At 57.4% G+C, this 25,025-nt stretch overlaps 3 protein-coding genes across 5 annotated transcripts in view; 1 reads left to right on the forward strand and 2 right to left on the reverse strand.

The window, feature by feature from the left end:
• The window catches only part of ATG9A (autophagy related 9A), a 173,259-nt gene that overhangs the window by 139,888 nt on the left and 8,346 nt on the right, over nucleotides 1–25,025 (reverse strand). The window contains exon 14 of one of the 2 annotated variants that reach the window (XR_008792084.1): nucleotides 24,787–24,902. Coding sequence is in view for 1 of the 2 variants with exons in the window: in XM_056111694.1 (XP_055967669.1) it covers nucleotides 24,897–24,902 (6 nt within the window). In the remaining variant the exon portion in view is untranslated. Of the gene's footprint in view, nucleotides 1–23,815; nucleotides 24,903–25,025 lie in introns of those variants that run through there. The other variant, XM_056111694.1, reaches the window with a different exon arrangement.
• ZFAND2B (zinc finger AN1-type containing 2B) lies at nucleotides 10,185–13,663 on the forward strand. Of its 2 annotated transcripts, none has more exons than XM_056111719.1 (9): nucleotides 10,185–10,410; nucleotides 10,761–10,855; nucleotides 11,504–11,635; nucleotides 11,761–11,912; nucleotides 12,174–12,269; nucleotides 12,344–12,413; nucleotides 12,616–12,683; nucleotides 13,105–13,177; nucleotides 13,296–13,663. In XM_056111719.1, the coding sequence occupies exons 1-9, from the start codon at nucleotides 10,356–10,358 to the stop codon at nucleotides 13,338–13,340; spliced, it is 786 nt and encodes a 261-aa protein (XP_055967694.1). In that variant the 5' UTR covers nucleotides 10,185–10,355; the 3' UTR covers nucleotides 13,341–13,663. The 2 variants fall into 2 exon arrangements, with proteins under 2 accessions (XP_055967694.1, XP_055967693.1); XM_056111718.1 differs by having other exon boundaries at nucleotides 13,105–13,186; nucleotides 13,302–13,661.
• Nucleotides 13,801–23,187, reverse strand: ABCB6 (ATP binding cassette subfamily B member 6 (Langereis blood group)). The gene is made up of 19 exons (XM_056111693.1): nucleotides 22,315–23,187; nucleotides 21,872–22,009; nucleotides 21,046–21,226; nucleotides 19,954–20,055; nucleotides 19,666–19,849; nucleotides 17,758–17,879; nucleotides 17,175–17,284; nucleotides 16,930–16,995; nucleotides 16,219–16,344; nucleotides 16,041–16,117; nucleotides 15,880–15,943; nucleotides 15,697–15,782; nucleotides 15,500–15,557; nucleotides 15,252–15,356; nucleotides 14,955–15,129; nucleotides 14,735–14,847; nucleotides 14,302–14,396; nucleotides 14,155–14,223; nucleotides 13,801–14,032 (listed from the first exon to the last, which is right to left on the reverse strand). The coding sequence occupies exons 1-19, from the start codon at nucleotides 22,864–22,866 to the stop codon at nucleotides 13,921–13,923; spliced, it is 2,535 nt and encodes an 844-aa protein (XP_055967668.1). The 5' UTR covers nucleotides 22,867–23,187; the 3' UTR covers nucleotides 13,801–13,920.

Below are 25,025 nucleotides of genomic sequence, written 5' to 3' on the forward strand. Positions count from 1 at the left end.
CTGTTTTGCTTTGTTTCTTGTTTTTGTTACGTGGGGCCACTCCTGGTGGTGCTCAAGGGGCTCCTCTTGGCTCTGTGCCCAGGGCTTGCTTTTAGAAATGCAGTGGGGAGCCCTTATGGTCCAGGGAAGTGAACCCAGATCTTCTTCATCAAAGTATGTGCAGCCCTTTCCTTTGACTCCGGCCCTCTTTTTCTTTTTGTTTTGACTTTTAGGCCACACCCTCAGGTGCTCAGGGGATGACTCCCGGCAATTTGCACAGGTTGCTTCCAAGCCAGCAACAGTGCTCATGGGACCATGCAGTGGAGGCAGCGAGAACAGAGTTCAGCAAGCCAAGCAGTTGAACCAGTCCTGGTATCTCCTCCCCCGCCCCCTACCCCCTCTTACCCCCCCCCCCCCAACCAGCGGCTAGCTAGGCTTTTGTAAATTTGTTTTTGTGGCCACACCTCACAGTGCTTAGAGGTTCCTGAGGGATCACTCCCGGCAGTGCTTAGGAGATCATATGGGGTACCAGAGATAGAATCTGGGTCAGCTACGTGCGAGGGAGCATCTTAGTATGGGTAGTGTGCTGTACTATCTCTCCAGCCTCCCTCAGGCTCATCTTAGGTCTGGGCTGGGTCCTAAGAGACTCAGCAGGGACCTGGAGAGATAGCAGAGTGAGTAGGGTGCTCGCCTCCACACAGCCGAGCTGATCCGGCACCGCAGAGCTCAGAGTAAGCCCTGAGCACTGTGCGGTGTGCCCAAAAAAACAAACAGAAAGAGTCTGAAGCTTAAGGCTGGGTCAGGAAAGGCACGTCCTTCTCAGATCCCAACATGTGTGGTTTTGTCTTGTTTTGGGGCCACACCTGGTGGCATTTAGGAATGACTCTGTGTCCAGGAATGCCCCCTGGTGGTGCTCAAGGGAATATATGGGGTGCTGGGGATTAGAACCAGAGCCGTGGCAGAGAGGACGGGAAGCTACAAGCAAGGCAAGGCCTTTACCTTGTCTTATCTCTCTGGCCCCTGTTTTTTGTTTCTTTCTTCATTCCAATTCTTTGCCAAGGGATCCCTTCCCTGTCTGTCTACCTCCTAATCCCCTATCAGAAATTCCTACCCTTGATGCCGGAGTAATAGTACAGTGGGTAGGGTCTTTGCCTTGCATACTGCATACCCGAGTTCAATCCCCAGAATCCCATATGGTCCCCCAAGCACCACCAGGAGTAATTCCTGAGTGCAGATTCAGGGATAGCCAGGAGTTATCCCTGAGCATCACTGGGTGTGACCCAAAAAGGAAAAAAAAGAAAAAGAAAAAAAGAAAGAAAGAAAAGAAAAAAAGAAAGAGAGAGAAAGAAAAAAAGAAAGCAAAGAAAGAAAGAAAAAAAGAAAGAAAGAAAGAAAGAAAGTTCCATTCCCTTAATTATCTAAGGGATCATGGCCAGAAGTCCATCTTCTGGAACTACTTGCTGCAGTAGACTTTACCTAAGTGTGGGACTGAAATTCTCTGAGTACCTCTTCATAGGGCCCTAATCACTTTTTTGGTGTGTTTTGTTTTATTTTGGGGCCACGCCCAGTAGTGCCAGGGGCTACTCCTGCTCTCAGGAATTACTCCTGGCAGTGCACAGAGGACCTCATGGGATAGTGGGGATCAACCTCAGGACAGCTGCATGCAAGACAAACCCCCTACCCTCTGTACTCGCTCCAGCCCTCCCAATCACTTTTTCAGCTGCTGTGCTTTCTGGGCTCACATCCTTTGCTTGTCCGAGGTCACACACTGGCTGTAGTGTTTGCACACCTTTTTTTTCACTTACCCTGGGCCACACTCTCTTTTGTAACGCTTCCACACATTTAGTTATGGGGTCACTAGAAATTGCCTGTCATCCCTGGGATCACAGATAGCAGAGCTGTCAGTATCGTGCTTGGCACAAGGGAGATGCCTGGGATTTTAAACTTGTTCCACATGTCTTGCAAGACAGGTGCTCTTTCTCCAATGATATTTTAAGCTCAAGTATGACCAAAGTTACCCTTGCATTCCTTGGCTCTCATGGCCTCTCAAATATCTGTCCAACTGAACTAGCTGAGGTATAGTTGCAATGTTATCTGGGCACATAACTACCCAGCTAAAACTGCATTTTCTCTCTTCCCAGTAGCTGGGTTCCATTGCATGGAAATTGATGCTATGCCCTTAAGTGGAGGGTTATGCTCTGTTTTCTCTGTCCTTCATTCTGCTGCCTGGAATAAAAGACTCATTTGGGAGGGGGTTGTTGGTGGGGAACCAGAAACAGAGTACAGTGGGTATGGAGTTTGCCTTCCACTTGGGGTTTGATTCCAGCATCTCATTGGAGCTGCAGCTCAGAACTATTTGAGCACCACCAGGAGTGATCCCTGAGTGCACAGTCAGAGCCAGGAGTTAGCCCTGAGCACGCCCAATAAATAGACAAAACAGAGACTTATTTTTGATCATGTGAATAAGGGCAGCCATGCAGCCACCAGATGGAAGTGTCCAGGTCCCTGATGGTGCTGTCATGTGACGCAGATCATTACCCAAGAGATATGGAGTGGGAGTTTCCCAAGAAATCCCAAGAAGTCTTGGGGCTGGAGCGATAGCACAGTGGGTAGGGCATTTGCCTTGCATGTGGCCGACCTGGGTTTGATTGATTCCCAGCATCCCATATGGTCCCCCGAGCACCGCCAGGAGTGATTCCTGAGTGTATGAGCCAGGAGTAACCTCTGTGCATTGCTGGGTGTGACCCAAAAAGAAAAAAAAAATCCCAAGAAGTCTCAAATAAGCTTGTTTGCTGAATTGAAGAGCCTTTATTAAGCTGCATGGGCTTCCCAGCCTGAGAGCAAGGGGCTCCGTGCACTGAACAGCCTTGAACCTGAGTACTGGCAAAGTTTTATACATTCCTTATCACATTCGGCTTGGCTGCATCACTCAGCTTTCTCGTTAGCTAAAGCAAGCCAGAACAATTACAGTGCAAAAGCTAGATATTAAGCCGTTGCCTTTTCTGGGGTAAGATATTCCTCTTTCTGGCAGCTGGAGAGAGCAAGGTATGATGTCTCTGCAAGTTGTTTCTGGGGCATCCTGGCCCTGGGTGCCTTCCTCTGTTTCCCAGCTATCATTTAGCAGTTACTTGCTTTTCGGTTAACTTTGGCTCACCTCATTGCAAAAGCGAGCAGGTAAGCATCTTCTGGGTCTATGCTACCATATTTTGGGTCCCCTGTGATGGCAACATAACCTATATCCTACGCCCACACCCTCCTACTATTAGTAGAAACTATAGACGTTGGGCTGGAGTGATAGCACAGCGGGTAGGGCGTTTGCCTTGCACACGGCCGACGCAGATTCAATTCCTCTGTCCCTCTTAGAGAGCCTGGCAAGCTACCGAGAGTACCCCACCCTCATGGCAGAGCCTGGCAAGCTACTGTGGCATATTCAATATTCCAAAAACAGTAACAACAAGTCTCATAATGGAGACGTTACTGGTGCCTGCTCAAGCAAATCGATAAACAATGGGAGGACAGTACTACATAGAAGTTGGAAAGGTTAAGTTTGGGGGCTGGAACAATAGTACAGCGGGTAGGCTGACCTGGGTTTGATCCCCTGCATCCCATATGGTCTCCCAAGCACCGCCAGGAGTGATTCCTTAGTACAGAGCCAGGAATAACCCCTGTGCATTGCTGGGTGTGACCCAAAAAGCTTAAAAAAAAAGAAAAAGAAAAAGAGTTAAGTTACATGGCCACTTGCATACCTGATTGCATGCAGACTCTTTTGGGGGGCCTGTTAGTACTCAGGGGACCCACTGGCCACTCCTGACAATACTCATTACTCAACAAGGACACTTAAAGTTCAATCCCAATAGTGCCAGGGGCTGCCAGGTTCACCCCAACCATACCAAACCACAGGGCTATCTATACCTGGCAGTACTGTTTTTTGGTGTGTGTGTGTGTGTGTGTGTGTGTGTGTGTGTGTTGTTGTGTTGTTGTTGTTGTTGTTTGCTAATGAGTCATACCCAGCAATGCTCAGGGGTTACTTGTGGCTTTGCATTCAGGAATTACTTCTGGCGGTGCTCAGAGAAGTCTAGCATGTGGGATGCCAAGGATTGAACCCCGGTCAGCTGCGTGTAAGGCAAATGCCCTTCCCACTGTACTACCGCTCCAGCCCACCTGGTTGTACTCTGAAGAGTCTTGTGGTACTGGGGTCTGTGCTTCTGCATGTCAAGCTTGTGCTCCCACCTTTTGTGCCATCTCCCTGGCCCTAGTATGTAGACTTAAATTAAAAAAAAAGAAAATGATTGGAGTGGAGTTGGATTACACTCCTAGCTGTGCTCAGGGCTTACTCCTGGCTTTCTGCTCAGGAATCACTCCTGCGGGTGCTCAGGATTCATATGTGGTTCTGGAAACTGAGGCCAGGGAGCTGCCTGCAGAACCAGCCCCAGGTCAGCTGTACTCCTGCTCTGGCCCCATGGTGTGTAGACTTTAAACCAAACGTCCAAACACTGTTTGCTTTGTCTTCGTGCCTGAGCTCCAAAGGCCAGCAGGCTGAGGATAGTTTAGGATGGGGAAGTGTCTTTCTACCAAGGGCTATTAGGATCTTTTGGTTGTTTTTTGGCCACACCAGTGATGCTCAGGTCTGACTCCTGGTTCTGCACTCAGGGAACATGCCTGGTTGGGCTCACGGGATCAGATGGAATGCTGGGGATTGAACCCGGGTTAGCCACATGCAGTGCAAGCTATACTATGAGTCTGGCTGTACTATGACTCTGGCTGCCCCATTTGAATATTTTAAAAAATTATTTAATTTTGCTTTTTGGGTCACACTCAGCAATGCTCAGGGGTTCTCCTGGCTCTGCACTCAGGAATTACTCCTGGCGGTACTTGGGGGACCATATGGGATGCCGGGGATTGAACCTGGGTTGGTCATATGCAAGGCAAACGTCTGGCCCACCCATTTGAATATTTCTAATATCACTGGTAGAAAGACAGGCTTTGGGCAGACCGGCTTGTGCCCTCTTGTAGCCAACTAGAAGGAACTAGAAATCCTCTCATATCTTATATCTCAGAGCCAGACCACAGGATTTTTTTTTTTTTACATAAAACAGATTTTATTTGGAGGTTTTGAAGGGAAGGAGGGAGAGAGAGTGTGTGAGAGTGGAGAGTAACGTACTCAAGAGAGAACCCGGGCTTCTCCAAGGATGGAGAGAGCCCCTACACACATCCCAGCACTAAACACGAAAGCATGAAAGTCCACATCTCAAGAGGGGAGATGCAGGTGACACATGTGGTCGGCCACGTGGGTGCAAGCAGCACATGGGTTCCGGCAGCATATGTGCCAGACCACAGGATTTTGAAAGCGTTACCCAACCCACAGGCTGCGCAGTCCCCAGCCCGAAAAGGTCAGAAGAGAACAATTCTGGCCTGTGACACAGGCTGTATACATTGGATCAAACCACATGAAGTAGTGTTTTTGTTTCATTTGATTTTGGGGCCACACCCAGCAGTGTTTGGGAGCTTCTCTCAGCTCTCAGATCGGGTGTGGTGCCCAGCTGTGCTCAGAGGCCGCCCTTGGAAAGTTCTGGGGGCCCGTGCAGTGCTGAGGATTGAATCTGGGCCTCCCATCTGCCAGGCTTGCTGCGCTCAGTCCTGGAACCCTCTCTCTGGCCCAGGTGATTTGGCTTTATCTTGAGGCCACACCTGACTGCCCAAGGTGCTCAGAGGCTATTCCTGGCTCTGTGCTCACGAGTGATCCTAGTTAGAGCTGGGGAGGTGTGTGTGTGTGTGTGTGGGGGGGAACCTGATTTGAACCAGGGTGGGCTGCATGCCAGCCAAGCGCCTGAACCTCCGTAAATCTCTCCAGTCCTTGTTTTGTACTGTAGAGTGTGTCACGGATCGAATCCAGGGCCTCCCACATGCCAGGCAGTTGCTCTTCTGCTGAGTCATGCTCTCAGCCCTAAATTGTGCTTTTACGTTTAAAGAAAAAGGGAAGTCAAATATTAGCAGTTTTTCAATTTCCTAAGTTTATTTATTTTTGGTTTGGAAGGCCACACTGTCTGTACTCAGGACTATCTCTGGCCCTGCTCCCAGGGTTCAATCCTGGAGGGGTTGGGGGGACCTTATGGGGTATCAGGGATCCAACCTGGTTTGACTGTTTGCAATGCAAGTATCTTTGCCACTGTGCTATGTCTCCAGCCCAATTTCCTAAGTTTAAATCTCATGTCCCAATGCTGGGTTTCAGTGGACTTCACGGAGGAGGAGTCTTGAAGGGTACAAATGACAAGCTCTTCAACAACTATTCTTTCTTCTTACATTTTTAGCTTTTGGGGCCTACACCTGGTGATGCTCTTGGCTCTGCCAAAGAATTATTCCTGGTGGTGATCAGGGGACCCTATGGGATGCTGGGGATCGACCCGGGGTGGGCTCTATGCAAGGCAAAAGCCTTACCCACTGTACTATTTCCTCAACAACCGTTCTTTCTAAAGGGTGGGCTAGAGGCTGGAGCAATAGCATAGCGGGTAGGGCGTTTGCCTTGCATGCGGATGACCCGGGTTCGATTCCCAGCATCCCATATGGTCCCCCGAGCACTGCCAGGAATAATTCCTGAGTGCAGAGTCAGAAGTAACCCCTGAGTGTCGCCGGGTGTGACCCAAAAAGAAAAAAAAAAGGGTGGGCTAAAAGTTGAATCCAGGTCTGAGGAGCCTCTAGGTGTGCACTTGGCTGAGTCCCCTGCACATCCTTAGCCTGATTGTAGGGTGTGGCCAGAGATTCGAGCACAGGCAGACAGTAGGTAGGGTGCTTTCCTTGCACATGGCTGACCCAGGTTTGATCCCTAGTATCCTTTGTGGTCCTCCAAACCATGAAAGGAATGATTCTTTTTTTTTTTTAATTTTTATTAGTGAAACACCATGAGGTACAGTTGTAGATTTACAAATTTTTGTGCTTGGGTTTCAATTGTACAATGATCAAACACCCATCCGTCCACCAGTGCCCATTTTCCACCCCAAGGAATGATTCTTGAGCTCAGAGCCAGGAGTAAGCCCTGAGCATCACCAGGTGCCAGATGTGGCCCAAAAAACCAAAACCCCAAAACCAAACCTCTGATGTCTTCAGAAGCTATTGCAATGACTCCGAAGGGCCCAAGAGAAAAAGTGAAACCAGCACAGTCAACAACCAGCCGTGTGTGTGTGTGTGTGTGTGTGTGTGTGTGTGTGTTGGGATGTGGGGTTTGGGGTTGTTGACTTTGGGAGGTGACTCCAAGCAATCTGTATGCGCTCCATCTCAGATGGATTCCAGCCCCACAGTCTGATCCCAGAGTGTCACCTCAGCCTGCATCTGGCTGTCCAACCCACAGCCAGTACGACCTGGGACTTTGGCAGCTGTCCACCCCGTCACTTTCTCTGTTCCAAGCTCGACTGTATTAGGAACCCAGATTCTCTTGGCCTGGCTTTCAAAATCCTGCGAAAGTGTCATATTGGCCAAATGTAGCGGCAGCTTCTGGAACCCCCACGTCACATCTGCTTGCCACATTGCCGACTTCGGCTTCCAAAAAAGCAGATGGTGCTGGCAAAAAAGTGTTGGTTTCCCACCTGTAAGTCCAGTCTTAGTATTTCTGCCCAGGGCTGAACTAAAAGCTTTGAACCACCACCACAAGGTGCAGAGAAAGGAGTTGTCAACCCCACAGACAGTCCCCAAAACATGGAAGATCAGAGCTAACTCACTCTTCTGTGCTTTACAGGGATGAAAGCACACTCCCACTCCCCACTTCTGTCTCTTTGAGGGAAGATTCCTATGATGGTGCTCAGGGGCTACTCCTATTTCATTGTCACGGTATCTCCCAGTGGTCGTGTGGTAACAAGGATGGAAACTTCCACCCCCGCCCCGTATGTAAACTATGCACTCCAGCTCTGGCACCATACACACTGGTCTTACACAAATCCAGTCACAGGACAGTGGAAGGTCATTTAAGCTGGTATTGAGTGAAGGAAGGGGTTAAGCGAATTTGCTTGGGTCGTCTGGAAGGACTGTCCAAAGTGGCATGGTGATATTCACTCCAGACGGAGCTGACTTTCGTCCTCACGACATATCCTGCATATGCCCTGACATAGGAACACTGGTCGGGCTTTAGCATGTGATTATCCAACTCAAGGCAACAGGGCACAGAGGGGGTGAGGGGTGCTGCTTGAGATGCCAGGGTTTTAACTTTTACTGCCTAAGAGTTATAAAGCTTATGATAAGCAGATGCAGAGGGAAACAGTTAAAAATTGGAGAGGGGTGGCTGAAGAGATAATACAGCATATAGGGCAGTTGCTTTGACTATGTCTGACCTGATTTGACCTCCGACATCCAATATGGTCCCCTGAACTGGCCAGGAGTGATTCCTGAGCACAGAGCCAGGAGTGATTCCTTGAGCATCACCAGGTATGGCTCAAAAAGACAAAAATGGAAAAAAAAAACACCCGAAAAAAGATGGAGGGATGGGACTAGAGCAATAGCACAGCAGGTAGGGCATTTGCCTTGCACACGTCTGACCTGGGTTCAATTCCCAGAATCCCATATGGTCCCCCAAGCACCACCAGGAGTGATTCCTGAGTGCAGAGCCAGGAGTAAGCCCTGAGCATCGCTGGGTGTGGCCCAAAAAGAAAAAAAAAAGAGGGAGGGAGAGCAAGTGCATATCTTCACATCCTAAAGGTAGGCCGGGGTATTTGTTTCTCTTCTGTTTGTGTTGGGGCCACACTGAGTGATGTTCAGGGGTCATTCCCCAGCAAGTATGGGTGAAGAGGGACTCTCAGTGGTGCTCTGGAGACCAGTGTGTGTGTGTGTGTGTGTGTGTGTGTGTGTGTGTGTGTGTGTTGTGTGGAAATGGAATCTGGTCTCCTCCATGCAAAGCATTTGCACCAGCCCTTATTTCCTTCTTCACTTGTCCCCAGGCCACCTCTTTTTTTTTTAACCACACCTGTTGGTGCTCAGGGCTTACTCCTGGCTCTGCACTCAGGGATCACTGCTGGTGGGCTTGGGGTACCATACGGGGTGCCAGGGATCAAACCCAGGTCAGCTCCAGGCAAGGAAAGCACCCTACCCACCGTACTATTGCTCCAGTCACCCATGCCCCAAATCATGGGAAGAATACAGCCTATGTATGGGAGCCAAAAGAATGTGAGAGCCAAAAGAACATCCAATGTGTGATGCAAGATAGTCTGACCTCTGACCTCCCTTTGCTCTGTTCCATTCAACAAACACTCAGAATATTTTGGCTAATATTTCCCAAATGTAGCCCCAAATGTAGCGAAGGAATAATTTGCACCAACAGGCAGGTCTTGTACCAAGCTGGAACCGGGTCCAGGATTTAAATCAGCTGTGGAGGTGCCAGGAATTCAGGGAGAATCTGAAGTTTAGCGTTGGTGATTGAACCAGTTCCAGCAAGACAATCGCCCTACTTGCTGTACTATGGCTCCCGTCTGCGTGATCACGATCACGATCATCCTGTTGTTCATCGATTGCATTGAGCAGACACCAGTAATGTCTCCTTCGTCCTAGCCCTGAGAAATGCTCTTTCAGGGTTAGGAGAATGAGACCCATCATTATTACTGGTATTTGGCATATTAAGAACGCCACGGGGAGTTTGCCAGACTCTGCCGTGCGGGCAGGATACATTCGGTAGCCTGCTGGGTTGTCTGCAAAAAGTGAATTTATTTTTGTTGTTGTTTTGAGGCCACGCCTGGCGATGCTCAGGGGTTACTCCTGGCTCTGCACTCAGAAATCACTCCTCTAAGAGCCAGAGGATGCGAAGGATCGAATCCCGGTCGGCTGCGTGCAAGGCAAGCGCACTACCGGCTGTTCTGGCTCCAAGTATTAGTGAATTCTGCCCTTGAGAAATTTATGGGCACCATCTGGGCTAGAGGATGCAGGATGAGAAGCCGGCCACGGACCGACCCGAAGGGTCCCCATCAACTTCCACTCCCCCCCAACCCCCAAAGCTCCGGGCACACTCCTTCCTGGCGCTCGCCGGGCCCTTCGTGGAGATAAACCCGCTTCCAAGACGCCCAGTGCAGGTATCTAGTTAAGCCCGCGCCCAGGATGCCCAGAGGAGCCGCAGCGACTGTGGGGAGGCGGGGCGGGGCCTGTAGCTCCGGCCCCGCCCCTCCCTCCCGTCACCCCGCCCCTGCGCACGGCGCGGTGACGTCATCGCGCCGCGCGCTCCGGGGTGGCGGGGGGAGGAGCAGGAGCCGCAGGCCGGGAAGCGTTGAGGTTCGGGTCGCCTCGGCTGGGCGGGGGAGCAAAAGGGGCGGGGCGGGAGGCCCCCCCACCGAGTGCGGGGGTCGCGCTTCCGGACTCGGAGCCTTCGGGACGTTCCGCTTCTGTCTCCACCCCCCGCTCTCCTCCGGGCCATGGAGTTTCCGGACCTCGGGGCGCACTGTTCGGAGCCTAGCTGTCAGCGCTTGGGTGAGGGGCGGAGCCGGCGCGGGGGGTCCCGGGGAGGGGCGCTCAGTGGAGGGGGCTCGGCGCTGCGGGCGGGGCGGGGCGGGCCGACCGGGCTCCCGGGTGAGCTGGTGCCGGGGAGGGGCGGGGCGGGGTGGGGCTCCAAGTTAGGGGCGGTGGCCGCAGGGGGCGTGGCCAGGGAGGCGGTGTCGGCGGCGGCGGGGTGCACCGCGGATTTCCCCAAGGGGCTGATGTTTGCCTCCCCCCAACCCGGGGCGTCCCGGGGCGTCCCGAGTTGGGGGCGACTTGAGGGAGCGCGCACAGGACGGCGAGGTTCCCCGCCGGACCTGCACTCCGACCCGGTTTCCTTGCAGATTTCCTGCCGCTCAAGTGCGATGCCTGCTCCGGCATCTTCTGCGCAGACCACGTGGCCTACGCTCAGCATCACTGTGGCTCGGCTTACCAAAAGGTGCGCGGGCGTCCCGGGGCTGGGAGGGGGAGTAGTGCCCGGCGCGGGGGTGCATGCGGTGGGATGTAGGCAACATCTCAGATTCCCTCCACTTTCCATCTCCTCGCCTTTATTGTCCTGCAGAGGTGCTGGGCAAATATTGTTTGCTTGCTTGGGGGCCGGTGGACCATCCTGGTTCATTCACGATCAAGAGTTTTGGGCTGGAGAGATGGTCCAGGGATTAAGGCGCATGCCTTGCACATGGCTGACCCAGGTTCACTTGGACCTTCCATAGGGTCCCCTGACCCCCCCCACCACCAGGAGAAATCCCTGAGCACGGTAGTCAGGAGTAAGCCCTGAGCACCGCCTCGTGTGGGTTCTGACCCTCTTTTCCCTCCCCCCTAAAAAAGAAAACCAAAAAAACAAAAGCAAAACCAAAAAACTTAAGGGGTTCAAAGACATAATACAGCGGATAAAGGGCTTGCCTTGTGCTCATCCTGCCTGAGTTTGATTTCCCCACACTCCCTACAGCCCCCTGAGCACCACCAAGAATGATCCCTGAGCTCAGATCTAGGAGTAAACCCTGAGCACTGCCCCAACCAAACAGGATCAAAGACTTGGTTGCTGTGAGTGAGTTAAGACTGACCCTACATCTTATCCTAATTCTAGGATATCCAGGTGCCTGTTTGCCCCCTTTGTAATGTGCCTGTTCCTGTGGCCAGAGGGGAGCCCCCCGACCGAGCGGTGGGGGAGCACATTGATCGGGACTGTCGCTCAGACCCAGCTCAGCAGAAGCGTAAGGTAAGCGTTGGCGGCTCAGCCGTGGCCCACTGGGACACTGGTTGCCTCTTAGCATCATCAGGCGGGACGGAGACCTGCGGGGCTCAGCCTCTCGGCTGAGACTGACTTTTCTGGTTTCATCTCAGATCTTCACCAATAAGTGTGAGCGTGCTGGCTGCCGGCAGCGGGAAATGATGAAGCTGACATGTGATCGCTGCGGCCGGAACTTCTGCATCAAGCACCGGCACCCACTGGACCACGAGTGCTCTGGGGAGGGACGTGTCCCCAATAGGGCAGGGTAATTGTGATGTGACCTCTGCTGTTGGCCTTTGGCCCATAACCCCTTCAGGGGCCGGCTCAGTCTTTGTGCTGGTAGGGTGAGATGCTTCATGCCTGCCTCCTTGCTTTCGGAGTCTTACGGCCTCCACGTCAGGTGCATACTTTCTAGCCGTTTGGAGGAAAACGTGTGGCAAGCTTCCAGGATAAGACCTGGGGGGGGGGGGGGGCAGCGTGCAAGCCACTGGCTCACAGTGGCGTGACCCGTATCTCTCCCCGCCAGCCTCGCCGCCATCTCCAGGGCACAAAGCCAGTCTTCCTCGGCGAGCACCATCCCCAGCCCGAGTCGGACCGTGCCTGCCTCTACCTCGCCCAGCAGGTAGGCCCGCCCGCTTCTCGTCTCCCTCTTGCTCCGCCACTCTCTGACCTCCATCTCCCGAATGTCTGCCACAGAGTCACGGCTCAGGTCCCGGCCAAGACCTCCCCACCCGCCCCGCCAGTGATCACGCTGCAGAATGGCCTGGTGAGTGGGGCAGAGGCAACTGGTCTTCCTTTGGGGGGTGGTGGGGGCAGGTTTTGGCCACACCTAGTCATGTTTTGGGGTGACTCTTGGTCCTGCTCAAGGGATCACGTGGGATGCTTGGGTTCAAATCGGTCGGGCAACATGCAAGGCGAACGTCCTACCCACAGTACTATCGCTCTGGCCCCCGGCCCTTCTTTTGCAGAGTGAGGACGAGGCTTTGCAGCGAGCCCTGGAGCTGTCATTGGCAGAAGCAAAACCTCAGGTCCCTAGGTACCCACCTATGCTGGGGGAGGGGGTGTAGATGGTGGGTCTGTTGGGAGGGTGGGAAGTGGGGCTCTCCAGTCAGACAACAAGGCCATAGGAAGTAAGACTCAAAGTCGAGTTTCTAAACTGTGACCTTTGACCTCTGAGCAGTTTTCACCTAGTAGAACTTTTTTTTTTTTTTTTGGCTTTTTGGGTCACACCTGGCGATGCACTCAGGAATTAGCCCTGGTGGTGCTCAGGGGACCATATGGGATGCTGGGAATCGAACCCGGGTCGGCCGCATGCAAGGCAAATGCCCTACCCGCTGTGCTACTGCTCCAGCCCCATCACCCAATAGAGCCCTCCTTGCCTCCTGTATTGGGGGTGCCAGTGTCCCCAGGGGCCTACCAGAGCCCCCCTCCACTGCCCCTTTCTCCCTCCCGGCCAGTTCTCAGGAGGAGGAAGACTTAGCCTTAGCCCAGGCACTGTCAGCCAGCGAGGCGGAATACCGACAGCAGCAGGTAGGTGGGGTCGCGGGGGTCCCTGGCTGGGAGGGGGAGCCGCTGGGAGCCCTCTGGGCTGAGGCCTGGGCCTCACAGCCTGTCTTCCTCCTCCTCCCCCTCCCCCTCCTTGCTCCAGGCTCAGGGCCGCAGCTCGAAGCCGTCCAACTGCAGCCTGTGCTAGGGCCCTGGGCGCGGGGAGGGAGGCTCGGCTGAGGAGGACTGCGGCCCTCACACCTCTAGGGTACACAGGCCACGGAGGCCCCACGGCGCCAGCAGTGAGGCCCAGGCCAGACCGGGCGACCATGGGAGGCCCCTCGGGAGAAGCTTCAGGAAGCAGAGCTGGTGGAGCGGACAGCAGAGACCCCCGGAGCCACGGGGGATGGTGGCTATTTACTGGTTGGGCCCACTGAGGGGGCTGGCCAGGCCGTTACCCTGGCACCCCACTTATGGGGAGGTGCAGAGGGGGGCCGCCCCTGCCCCCCCAAGGGAAAGGGCCTGGGAAGAATAAAGGAGCTTGACCATTCCTAAGGCGTCTCAGTGGTGTTTGTCCCGCTGGGGTCTGGAGTGCTCAGGGGACAGCGGGCGGCGGCCGCAGCACATCACGCGGGCTGGCAGTCCTCTCCTCTCTTTTATTTCCCCTCCCCCGGGGCTTCCTGGAGAGCCCCTTTCCTGGGGCCTCACAAACCCCAGACGGGGCCCGAAATGCGCACACCCCTCTCCCCTCTCGCGGCTCCATGCCAAGGGACGTGGCCCCATTTCTGTCACGTTGGCGGGGCCTGGGTCTGGGGGTCTTCGGAGGCGTCTTCTTGTCCCCGCTGCTGTAGCTGCCACATGTCCGCGTATACCCCTCCTCGTGACAGCAGGGCCTCGTGTCTGGGGCACGGAGAGAAGCCTGAGCGTCCAGCCGGCCTGCCTGTCCTCTGCAAGGACGCCTCCCCCTCCCCCATGCCCTGGCTGGTTCCCGGCCCCCCCCCCCGGCCATGCCAAGTCCCTACCGGCCGCGCTCCACAATGCAGCCGTCCTTGATGACCAGGATCTGGTCCGCATGGATCACAGTGGAGAGCCTAAGAGATCAGAGACCAGTCAGCCCCTGACCCACCAAGAAGAGGCGCCCCCCACCCCTGCACCACCCCGCCCCACACCTGTGTGCCACGATGATTGTGGTGCGGTTGGCACAGACTTTGGCCAGAGAAGCCTGGATGGCCCTCTCATTCGACGTGTCCAGCGCGGATGTCGCCTGTGGAGAGATTCTGGGTCAAACGGCCACTGTCAGCCAGCCAGCCCAGCTCCTGGGAGGAGGCCTACAGGGTGGTTCTGATGTTCCAGGAGCCGCCAAGTCAGAATCTTGCTGGGGCCGGGGAGACAGCTCGGGGGCGCGGGCCTGGTGCGGCACGTGAGGCCCCGAGTTTGATCCCTGGCACTGGCTGCCACCGCGGCAGGTGCTGCTGGACACTGCTGGGCGCTGCAACGGTCACTGGGTGTGGGTACTGGTACCACCCTCCCAATAAAAGGGCCTTGTCTGGGTTGGAGTGGGGCCCCCTGGTCGCCCCCAAGGGAAGGGTCCCTGGCCCGCACCTCGTCCAGCAGGATGATGTCTGGGGCCTTGAGGATGGTGCGCGCGATGGCCACGCGCTGCTTCTCCCCGCCGCTCAGCTTCAGGCCCCGCTCGCCCACCTGGGTCTTGTACCCTACGGAGAGTGACCACACTGAGTGACACCCGGAGGGGCGTGGGGGGTAGGGGCGGAGGGTGACCGAGGGAGGGACGGGGCTCGGCAGTGGCAGGGCTGGGGCTCACCGTCCGGGAAGGCCAGGATGGCTTCGTGGATGCCCGCGGCCTGAGCAGCCGCCTCCACCTCCAGGTCCCCAGCGGTGACGCGGCCGTAGCGGATGTTGTCGGCGATGGTATCGTTGAAGAGGACGGTGTCCTGAGGCACGACGCCGATGTGAGACCGGAGGGAGATCTGGGTCACCTGCGTGGGGCGAAAAGACCAGGTGGAGGCATGTCCCCCCCCCCCACACCGTGAGCACCTAGCATGGCCCGAGGGGTCCCCCGCCCCAGCTCCCAGCAGGAGGGGCGTCGCCCCTCCCTCACCTGTGAGATGTCCTCCCCGTCGATGCGGATGCAGCCGGCGCTGATGTCGTAGAAGCGGAAGAGCAGCCGCAGGATGGTGCTCTTCCCCGCACCCGAGGGGCCCACCTGGCAAGGGGCACAAGGGAAGAACGCTGATGGGCGTGGCGGGGCTGGGAGGTGGCCGCGTGCCCCCACCCCCAGCCCCTTCGATCTGCTCTCCATCCCTTCCCACGGGCACCAGGCACCCAACAGGTCTGGGCACCGCTCACCAGGGCCAGCGTCTGTCCCGGCATCACGGTGAAGGACACGTCCCGCAGCGTCTCCCGCCTGCCGGGAAGAGCGGGGAAGGGCAGTGAGCAGGCCCACCACCACTGCGCCCCCAGGTCAGGGCCCTCTTCCCGGGGAGTGGGGTGGCCGGGGACACCCACAGAGGGCAGGGGACAGGGGGACGGGCCGGTGCACTCACCCGTCGCTGTAGCTGAAGTGCACGTTCTCGAACTCGATCTTGCCCTGCTTAAAGCGAAGCGGGCCTGCCCCAGGAAGGTCCTTCACCTGTGGGGGAGCGGGGGGTGGCATGCTGAGACCCCAGACCCACGGGTGGGGGGGGGTTCCTGCGCCCACAGACCCTCATCCCTTGCGCCCCACGCACCTCTGTCTCCTCCTTGAGCAGGTCGAACATGTTCTCCATGTCGATGAAATTGGTCTGGATCATTCTGCAGGAAAACGCAGGAGGGGGTGGGGTGGGGGGGAATCACTCCTGCTCCCCCCGCCCCGCCCTCCAGCCCATGGGAGGCCCTGGGTGGGGCTTACCTGTAGTAGGTGCCAAACCAGTTGAGGGGCATATAGAGCTGGATGATGTAGGTGCCAAAGAGCACAAAGTCCCCGACCTGCGCGGAGCAGAGAGAGAGAAGCCTGTCACCCGGCCCCACTTCCTGTCACCCAGTCGCGGTCCCCCCCACCCCCTCTCACCCTGCCACATCGCCCTCACCTGCAGCTTCTGCTCGCTGACAAAGTAGGCACAGAGCAGGGAGCCAGCCAGCAGCCCGAGGCCGATCACCAGGTTCTGGGTCTGATTCAGCAAAACCAGGGACGCGCTGGACTTCCACTCCAGACCCTGTGGGGCCCGAGAGACGGGAGGAAGAAAAGGTCATACACACGTGTGCACACAGATGTGCACAAAACACACATGCCTGTGCACACACGTGCGTGCACATTTCACACACACGTACATATACACACGTGCACATGTGCACAGACAACATACACACACGGGCACACTTACCAACACAGGGCCCAAACCTGCGCCCAGGGGCCACACTGCCACACACAAATACACTCATCACCATCACAGGGAGGCAGGTCACCTATGCATGCTTACACGCACAGACATACAGACACACACACACTCACCAACTAGGATGTTGGAACCCGCATCAGGGGACACACTGACACACACATGCGTATACTGCTCACCAAGGGAAGGAGGCAGGTCACACGCATGTGCACACACACGCACACACGTATACATGCACACTCACCCATCCCAGGTCCAAACCTGCTCCCCAGGGGCTGATCGCCAAACACACACACACACACACACACACACACACACACACACACACACACACACCACACGTGCACACAGCCTGTGACCAGGGCCCACACCTGTGCCCAGGGGCTGCCCTGCGCCAGCCCTCACCTGGTACTTGATGATGGCATCCCGGTAACGCTCCACTTCGTAGCCCTCTGCGTTGTAGTACTTCACCTGTCAGAGTGACACCCCAATGTGCCACGTGGCTGCAGCACGGGCCCCCTCCCGAACCCTCCTGTCCTCTGGGTTCCCCCTCGCTTGGCCCTGTCCCCTCGTACCACCCCCCTCAGCCCGGCTGGAGCCGGACCCACCTGGGCGCTGCCCATGCCCGCAGCCCCGTCCCCCCCCCTTACCGTCTCGAAGTTCAGCAGCGAGTCCACGGCGCGGGCCCGCGTGGCGTTCTCCTGCGTGTTCATTGCCCGCCGGAACTTGGTTCTCCACTCCGTGACCACGATGGTCAAGGCTGTGAGCAACGGAGGAATTCCGGACATCGTCACCACCCTCCCCTCCCTCACCGCCCAACACAGACCACCTGTGTCTATCTGAGACTGGCCGCATCCACGGGGGGAGGGGGGCCCACTACCTCCACCCCTCATCACGGCCCCGAGACCCCATGAACCTGAGAGCGAGCTGGGAAGGGGCTGGGCGGTGACATCTATGGAGACTGCCCAAATCCTCGGGGCAGACGGAAGTCGCGCTTCGTGCCCCGACTGGGTTCTCCCAGGGGACACCCACTCATCCTGCACCTCCAGGTTGAGCTGCACCCCCAACCCCCAGCGCCCACCCTGTCTCTCATACTAGCAGCACCAGGAGCCCCTTCTGGTCTGCAGGGGGGTCCCCTGAGTCGGGGAGCGCTCACCCCAGCCCCCCACCCCCACCCCCGGACTCCCTGGAGCCTGAGGAGGGGAAGGTTGCCCCTCTGCGTGTGACGCTCACCGAGGTAAAGGCTCATGCAGAGGAACACGATGAGGCCGAACCAGGCGTTGAAGAACATGCTGAAGTAGACGATGCCGATGACAATGTCAGCCAGCGTGGGGAGGACATTGAACACCAGGTAGCTAGGAGGGGAGGGCGAAGGACAAAGCAAGCTCAAGGTCACGGAGCCAGCAGCTCAGCCGCTAGGAGTTTCAGTAAAGGGGGTGGGGTGGGGCGGGATAGGTGTGTGTGTGTGTGTGTGTGTGTGTGTGTGTGTGTGTGTGTGTGTGTGTGTGTTTCTTTTTGTTCTTTGGTCTTGAGATGGGGTCACAGCTGGTCGTGCTCAGGGTTGATAGAATCATTCCTGGTGGGGCTCACAAGACCCTCTGGGGTGTCAGGAACCCAATCTGAGTCAGCAGAGTGCAAGGCCAGTGCTCTACCAGCTGTGCTCCAGAACCCTGGGCGGAGGGTTTAGTGTGCAAAAGCAACAATCTGGAAGCAAGCTCACTGCCTCCCGGAGTGGGGATGATCTCAAGGGTCGTCACAGCATGACCCGGGACAAGCTCATGCTCTTTCCAACAAGCCTGGGGGCTATGAGCATCACCCGGGGAAGGGATGGTCACCGAGGTCGCAACCCTTCTGGTGTGGGAAAAGCCTCACCATCCCACATGGGTTCTGAGTCCGCCCGCGTCAGTGAAAATAGGTAAAAAGGCAGAAGCCAATGTACTCAGGGGATGGGACACTGGAGAAGCGAAATCCAGAAAGCTTTATACTTGGTTTGTCTCATCCAAGCTGCTCTAACAGCAAGTGTATGTCCGTCTTAAAATTATGGGGCCAGAAATATAACACAGCAGACAGGGCTCTTGCCAGGTTCAGTGTTCCACAGGACCCCCTGAGCACCGCCAGGAGTAATTGCTGAGTGCAGAGTCAGCAGTAACCCCTGAGCATAGCCAGGTGTGATCCAAGAACCAAATAAAAATTAAAATGAAAAAGGATAAGGCCACAGAGGGCACGGAGTAACAGCACAGTGGGTAGGGCATTTGCTTTGCATGTGGCCGACCCAGTTTCGAATTCTCCACCCCTCTCGGAGAGCCCGGCAAGATACCGAGAGTATCTCGCCCATAAGGCAAAGTCTGGCAAGCTACCCATGATGTATTCAATATGCCAAACATAGTAACAAAAAGTCTCACAATGGAGACATTACTGGTGCCCGCCCGAGCAAATCGATGAATGGACGGGAGGACAGTGCTACGGTGCTAAAGGGCCACGTGGTAGTACGGTGGGCAGGGCACTTGCCCTGCACAAGGCTGACCCAGGGGGCCGGAGCAAAAGTACAGCAGGTAGAGTTCTTGCCTTGCATGCCCTTATAGGTTCCATATGTACCATCCTGGAGTGATCCAGGAGTGATCCCTGAGCACAGAGCCAGGAGTAAACTCTGGGCACCTCTGGATGTAACCAATAACAATAAAAAATAATATAAACAAGGGGCTGAAACGAGAAAGTACAGTGGGTAGGGCCTTGCTTGCATCCGACCAGGGTTTCAATCCCTGACATGCCATAGGGTCCCCCGAGCATCACCAGGAATAATTCCTAAGTCCAGAGCCAGGAGTAATCTCTGAGCATCGCCAGGTGTGACCCAAAAGGACAAAAAATAACCAAAACCAAAAACAAACAACCCCGAAGAACCTGGGAGGTAGCTGTGCGGGCCGAGAGTGATGCTTTGGAAGCAGGAGCCAGGGTTCAGCTCCCAGATGGGCTCCCTGCACAGTGCCCGGAGAGCAGCCCCTGGGCCCCATTGCGGGGGGTGGGGGGCAGTCCCAAAACCACACAGAGAGGAGAAAAAGGCCAGGCCCGGGGCCAAGTGGCCTCTGAGCCGAGTGTCCTGACACCGCCCCTCTCCCGCGCCCACAGAGTGGGTGGAAGGGGCACCTGAGCAGCCCCGTGACGCTGGACGTGCCCCGGTCCACGATGCGCAGCACCTCCCCGGTGCGCCGGCCCAGGTGCCAGCGCAGCGAGAGCTCGTGCAGGTGTGAGAAGAGGCGCAGCTCCACCCGGCGCGACGTGTACTGCTGCACCCGGATCCATAGGAACGTCCGCAGGTTGCTCACGAAGCCTGGGAGGGGGGCGGGGGGGAAGCATCAATTGGCGCACCCCCCCCACAGGGTGAGGGGTTTCCCCAGGGGGCGGGCGGGCGGGGGTTGTCGGCGCCCCTCATACCTGTACTGCCCGTGCCTCCGCCCTGCAGGAACTTGAGGAAGACGTACATGCTGACCGTCCGGGCCAGGGTGTGCCAAGGGGCTTTCTCCGTCAGCTGGTTCACTGTGGAGAAAAGAAGTCAGAGGATGGGGGGCAGGAAATGGTGGACGGAAAAGGTGGGAGAAGACAAGACCGAGAAGCTCCAGAGAAGCCTAAAAGAAACAGTTGCAACTCTTGCTCCAGAAACGCTTTCAGTAGCAGCAGCTTTTAATGAAGATGAAGATAGTGAACCAGAGGAAATGCCTCCAGAAGTCAAAGATGAGGGTGAAGATTATTGGAAGGGATACACTGACATCAGCTGGACCAAACTCCTTCAATAAAGGAAAACCAGAAGCTATGGGAGAGAAATGTCCCATGTCTCATCTTGGAAATGTCCATGACCATGACAATTAAATGGCACGTTTTGAAATTGGGGTTATGGGGTGGGTGTAAAGTTAAAAGGAGCAGTTTCCTTTTGTAAAGAATGATACAAGACTAAAAAAAAAAAAAAAGTCGGAGGGGCCCAAGAGGGTAGCACTGCACTGTAACACTGTCCTCCCATTGTTCATCGATTTGCTCGAGTGGGCACCAGTAACTGAGACTTGTTGTTACTGTTTTTGGCATATCGAATATGTCACGGGGAGCTTGCCAGGCTCTGCCGGGCGGGCGAGATACTCTCGGTAGCTTGCTGGGCTCTCCGAGAGGGGTGGAGGAATTGAACTCGGGTTGGCCATGTTGGCTGCGTGCAAGGCAAACGCCCTACCTGCTGTGTTATCGCTCCAGCCCCGAGAGAGGGTAACAGAGGGTAAGGCGCTTGCCCTGCACGCAGACAATCTGGGTTCAATCCTGGGCATCGAGCAGAGAGTCAGAAGTAAGCCCTTAGCGCCACCAATGCCGCCAGGTGAAACACCTCCTCCACCCCACCCCACCCCAAATAAATAAAAACTCCATAAAAAAAAAAAAAGGACCAGAGTCCTGGGAGGAGACTATCCCGGTTTTGGCCACAAGTCACTATCCACTCCCCCATCCCCGTCCCATGAAGAACCAAAGCGCTGGGCAGGTCCGAGCACTTACCTATGTCCCTGTAGAATATCGGGACCAACACATTGAGTCCCCGGTCCAGCCCCATGAGCCCCAGGCAGATGAGCACGACAAGCTGCAGAGCTGGGCTTCCCCGGGGCCACAGGTAACCGCTCAGCAGGCCGAGCTTCCGGCCAAGGTCCCGCCAGGTGGACGCCCTGTCTGTGGAGGGAGCCTAGACTCGGGAAATGCATGGGGGTAAGGAACACAGACATAAATCAAAGGGAGCCCCCAGACCTTAGTGGAGAAGCTTCCTAAGGTGGGCCACACCCCCCAGGGGGCTCTGGAACTGGGGCCTGGGTGAGGATGGGGGTATCTTTAAGGTGCGGCTTAAAAATGATTAATGGGGCCACACAGATAATACAGTGTGGGTAAGGCACTTGCCTTGCCAGCAGCTGACCCGGGTTAGTTCCCCAGCATCTCACATGGTCCCCTGAGCCCCGCTGGGAGTGACCCCTGGGCTCAGAGTCAGGAATAAGCCCTGAGCAGTGCCAGGTGCCACTAGCACTTAACTAAAGAAATTAACTAAAGAAAGAATTAACAGTGATTGATTGTTTTGGGTGGGTGCTGAGTACTTCTGCTTCTGCAGAGGGGACAGTAAGGATAACCAACCGGTTTGGGAGCCTGGGTGCTCTACAGAAAGGCTCAGGGATGCAGCCTCCAGATAGCTTGGGCCTCACGCATGCTCCCCGAGGGGGCCAGAAAAGGCTACCAGGAGTGTCCCCAAATGAATCAGGGCAGAAGCCGATGAGGGTAAGGCAGGAAAGAAAGAGTATAGAAGCCGGAGAGACCCCGGCGCCGGCGAGTTGGTGGGGGTTACCTGGCTCCGCTCTGCATCCCGATCTTCTTCATTGACTCGCAAGGTGTAGGACTGGGGTCGGAGCCCAGGAGCCCAGAGCCCCAGGACAAACAGCCCTCCAGACACCACATACCGCAGCACCCACAGGCTAAAACGGACCTAGAAGCAAACAGGTGGCAGGGGAGCAAGGAGGGCCCCAAACCCCGGGCTGGGGACAGGCGTGGGCACACTCCCAGGTCCTCCTCAGGGTCCCAGCGTATAATAGGCTTAAAAAAAACAAACAAATCCACCATGACTCAGCAGACACTCCCTAGCAGCTGGCTATCAGCTCTCCACAGGCGCCAGGGCCCTTCTGGCCTTTCTTAACAGGCATCCCAAAGAGAGTGTGGACCTCCCCATCCCCCCCCTTCCTCGGCCCCCCCCCCCCCGCCCTCTCCCCCCCGCGACCCTCCCACATCCCTCACCTGCTGGCCCACGTCCACCCTTGCCCACCACCACTGTGGACTGTTCCAGGACACCAGAGCCAAGTTCTCGGCTGCAAACGCCACGGTCCAGAGGAGCAGCAGGCCCGGGTTGTGGCGGTACTTGATCCAGATGCCCATGGCGAGCTTCTGCTGCGCCTGTCTCCGGTCCACCACGAGCAGCCCCAGGCCACAGGAGCTGGCCAGCGTCTCCAGCACGGCGGCCTGCAGCAGGTAGCCGGGCAGCGGGGCCCCCTGGGCCGTGCCCAGGCGGCCGGCCAGGATGGCCAGGGGCAGCACCATCTGAAGCGTGGCCAGCAGCAGCTGCACCACGTAGGGCGCGAAGTGAGGCCCGGCTCCCCAAGTCAGCGAGTCAGGGCCGCCCAGCCGCTCTCGGCCACGCTTGCAGGGCAGGGCCAGCACCAAGGCCAGGGCTGCCAGCGCGAGGAGCGCCGAGGGCACGAGCGTGTAGAAGAAGCAGGGTGTCAGGCCGCCCTGCGCCCAGGCCGGGGCCAGGGGCCCCTCGGCCTCGCAGTAGTTGCCCACGGTCACCATGGCAATGCGTGGCCTTCGGCCGGGCGCACGGACGCGGCGGGGCCGGGGATCGGAGCCGGCCGCTTGGGGTGGGGTGCCGGCGCCGACGTGCCTCGGCTCATGGAGCGGCGGGGCCCTCCGGCGCGGGGGTCGTGGGCCGCGCCGCACGTGGAGCCGGCCCCAGCGCCCACTGGCTCCGCGCACGCGCCGCACGCACGCACGCACTCACGCGGGGCACGTCCTTGTCTCCGCCTTCCTGCCCGCGCCCGCCGCGCCGGACCGACCCTCGCGCCGCCAAGGGCCGCCGTGCAGGAATGTTCCGCGCCGGGCCGGCGCCGCAATCCCAGGCAAAGCCACGCTCCCGCCACGCCCCTGCCACGCCCCTGCCACGCCCCGCGACGGAGCCCCGCCCAGACCACGCCCCCGACACCGCATACCCTGGCGGAGCCCCGCCCCCGCCCCGCCCCCGCGGCCCCACTCCGGAATCCCCATTGGCCGAGCGTCCTCGAGGGGGCGGGGAAAAGGTACACGCGGGGAAGGCAAAATAGTGGGGCTGCGTCCGCCGGGTCACGTGCGCCGGGCGCGAAATCTGACCGCGCGCGTCCGGCCCCGGAGACTTTGACCTCTAGGCAATGGCCCTCCCTGCTAGGCTCAGAAAATCCCGTCCTTGGCGACCGGCCCCCAAGTCCCCGGTCCCCCGCCGCGGGGGATTACCCGCCTCCCGGCAAAGGCATGCGCGCGCGTGCGGCCACACACACACACACACGCACATACACACACACACACACACGTTCCCCGGAGAGTGGCCTGGCAAAGGCATGCGCGCGCGTACACTCAAACACACACACACACACACACACACACACACACACACACACACACGTTGCGCGGAGCGTGGGCCGCGAGCAAGACAAGAGGTACGACTCGGTCAAAGTCCCTTCTTTTATTAAGGGCTCTCAAGCTGTACACGGTCCCCACCCCTCTCCGCGGTGAGGTCCAGCAGCAGCGCAGTTCACACGCACCCTCGCGGCCGGCCCTGAGCAGGGGTGGGGAGGGCATGGAGGGCTCCGGAGCTGGGCCCGGCATGCAACGCGGCAGCCCCTAGGCCAGGCCAAGGCGTCCAGTCACACCCCCCCACCCCTCTTGCTGGGAGGTTGACCCGCAGAGGGCATAGGTCAGCCCTGCCTGCGGGCCCCCTGGGCTGGCGCAGGGGTATGGGGCACAAGCAGCAGCACTGGGGGGCTGGGGGACTAGGAAGGCCTCTTAGTTTCCCAGAGGCCCCTCCTGCGGGCAGGGAAAGAGGGCAGCCAAGGCTCTCCATTCTGTGTCTGCAACTTCTTAGTTGGCGTTCATTCTTAGTGTCAAAACGTAAGAGCTCGAGGGGAGCTGGGAGCCGAGGGGGGGGCAGCACCCCAAAGCAGGGCCCAAGCTAACTCTCAACAGAACGGAGTGGGAGGCAGCGGGGGTGTGCGGCGAACAGAACGGAAGCGGGAACGCATCCATGCCCGGGGACGCGGGGAGGTGGACAGGCTGCAGCACCGGGAGAGAACTGGGGGTGAGGTAAGGGCCACAGCCTGAGCTGCTCATCTGTCCAGGGTCGGCCGGGGCGCACCCCCCAAGTCGAGGGGCCAGGCCTCACGTGCCCACGCCACAGGTGAGACAGGTTCTCCCCTACGTTGCATGGCAGCTTCTGGCGTGGGCAGTCCTCGGGAGACTTGCAGGGGTGGGCGCAAAGAAGGTGGCAGTACTTGGGGCTGGGCTGGGGACCAGGTTCTAGCACCACACTCTGAGCCGCCAGGCGGGGGTAGGGGTGGGGAGGATCCTGGTTCCTCAGCGCAGGTCCCGTGTTGCCCTGACCCCGTAGGCCCCTAGGTCCTCTCCTGGGGCTGCGACAAGCCCATGGTTGGCACCTCCCTTGGCCAGGCACAGAACACATAAAACACACCACACTCCAGGCAACACTCTGAGGAGCCCTCCGTGGTGGGTGGGCGGGATGGCAGGGCACCGGCGATCTCCATCCGGGGGGGGACAGGGGCCCCCTTCAGCCTTGTCTATACCTGTGGAGAGAGCAGTGTGGCTGGGCGCCAGGCCTCAACTCTGCGGCCCAGCAAGGAACAGAGTTGGCGACCAGGATGGAAGGGAGGAGTGGGTCGGCTCCCGCCCAGGGGCGCGGAACATTG

This window comes from Sorex fumeus, unplaced genomic scaffold (assembly GCF_029834395.1).
Source record: "Sorex fumeus unplaced genomic scaffold, SorFum_2.1 ptg000014l, whole genome shotgun sequence".
NCBI lineage: Eukaryota > Metazoa > Chordata > Mammalia > Eulipotyphla > Soricidae > Sorex > Sorex fumeus.

What these genes read in the sequence shown, in the direction of transcription:
- ABCB6 (XM_056111693.1), bottom strand. Translation starts at nt 22,866, where the DNA reads ATGGTGACCGTGGGCAACTACTGCGAGGCCGAGGGGCCCCTGGCCCCG. An exon ending in TGCTCAAGGAGGAGACAGAG is followed by an intron (nt 15,783 to 15,879) that starts GTGCGTGGGGCG and finishes GCTCCCCCACAG; the next exon opens with GTGAAGGACCTTCCTGGGGC. An exon ending in CGGGACAGACGCTGGCCCTG is followed by an intron (nt 15,357 to 15,499) that starts GTGAGCGGTGCC and finishes GCCCCTTGCCAG; the next exon opens with GTGGGCCCCTCGGGTGCGGG.
- ZFAND2B (XM_056111718.1), top strand. Translation starts at nt 10,356, where the DNA reads ATGGAGTTTCCGGACCTCGGGGCGCACTGTTCGGAGCCTAGCTGTCAG. An exon ending in TCACGCTGCAGAATGGCCTG is followed by an intron (nt 12,414 to 12,615) that starts GTGAGTGGGGCA and finishes CTTCTTTTGCAG; the next exon opens with AGTGAGGACGAGGCTTTGCA. An exon ending in GCAAAACCTCAGGTCCCTAG is followed by an intron (nt 12,684 to 13,104) that starts GTACCCACCTAT and finishes CCTCCCGGCCAG; the next exon opens with TTCTCAGGAGGAGGAAGACT.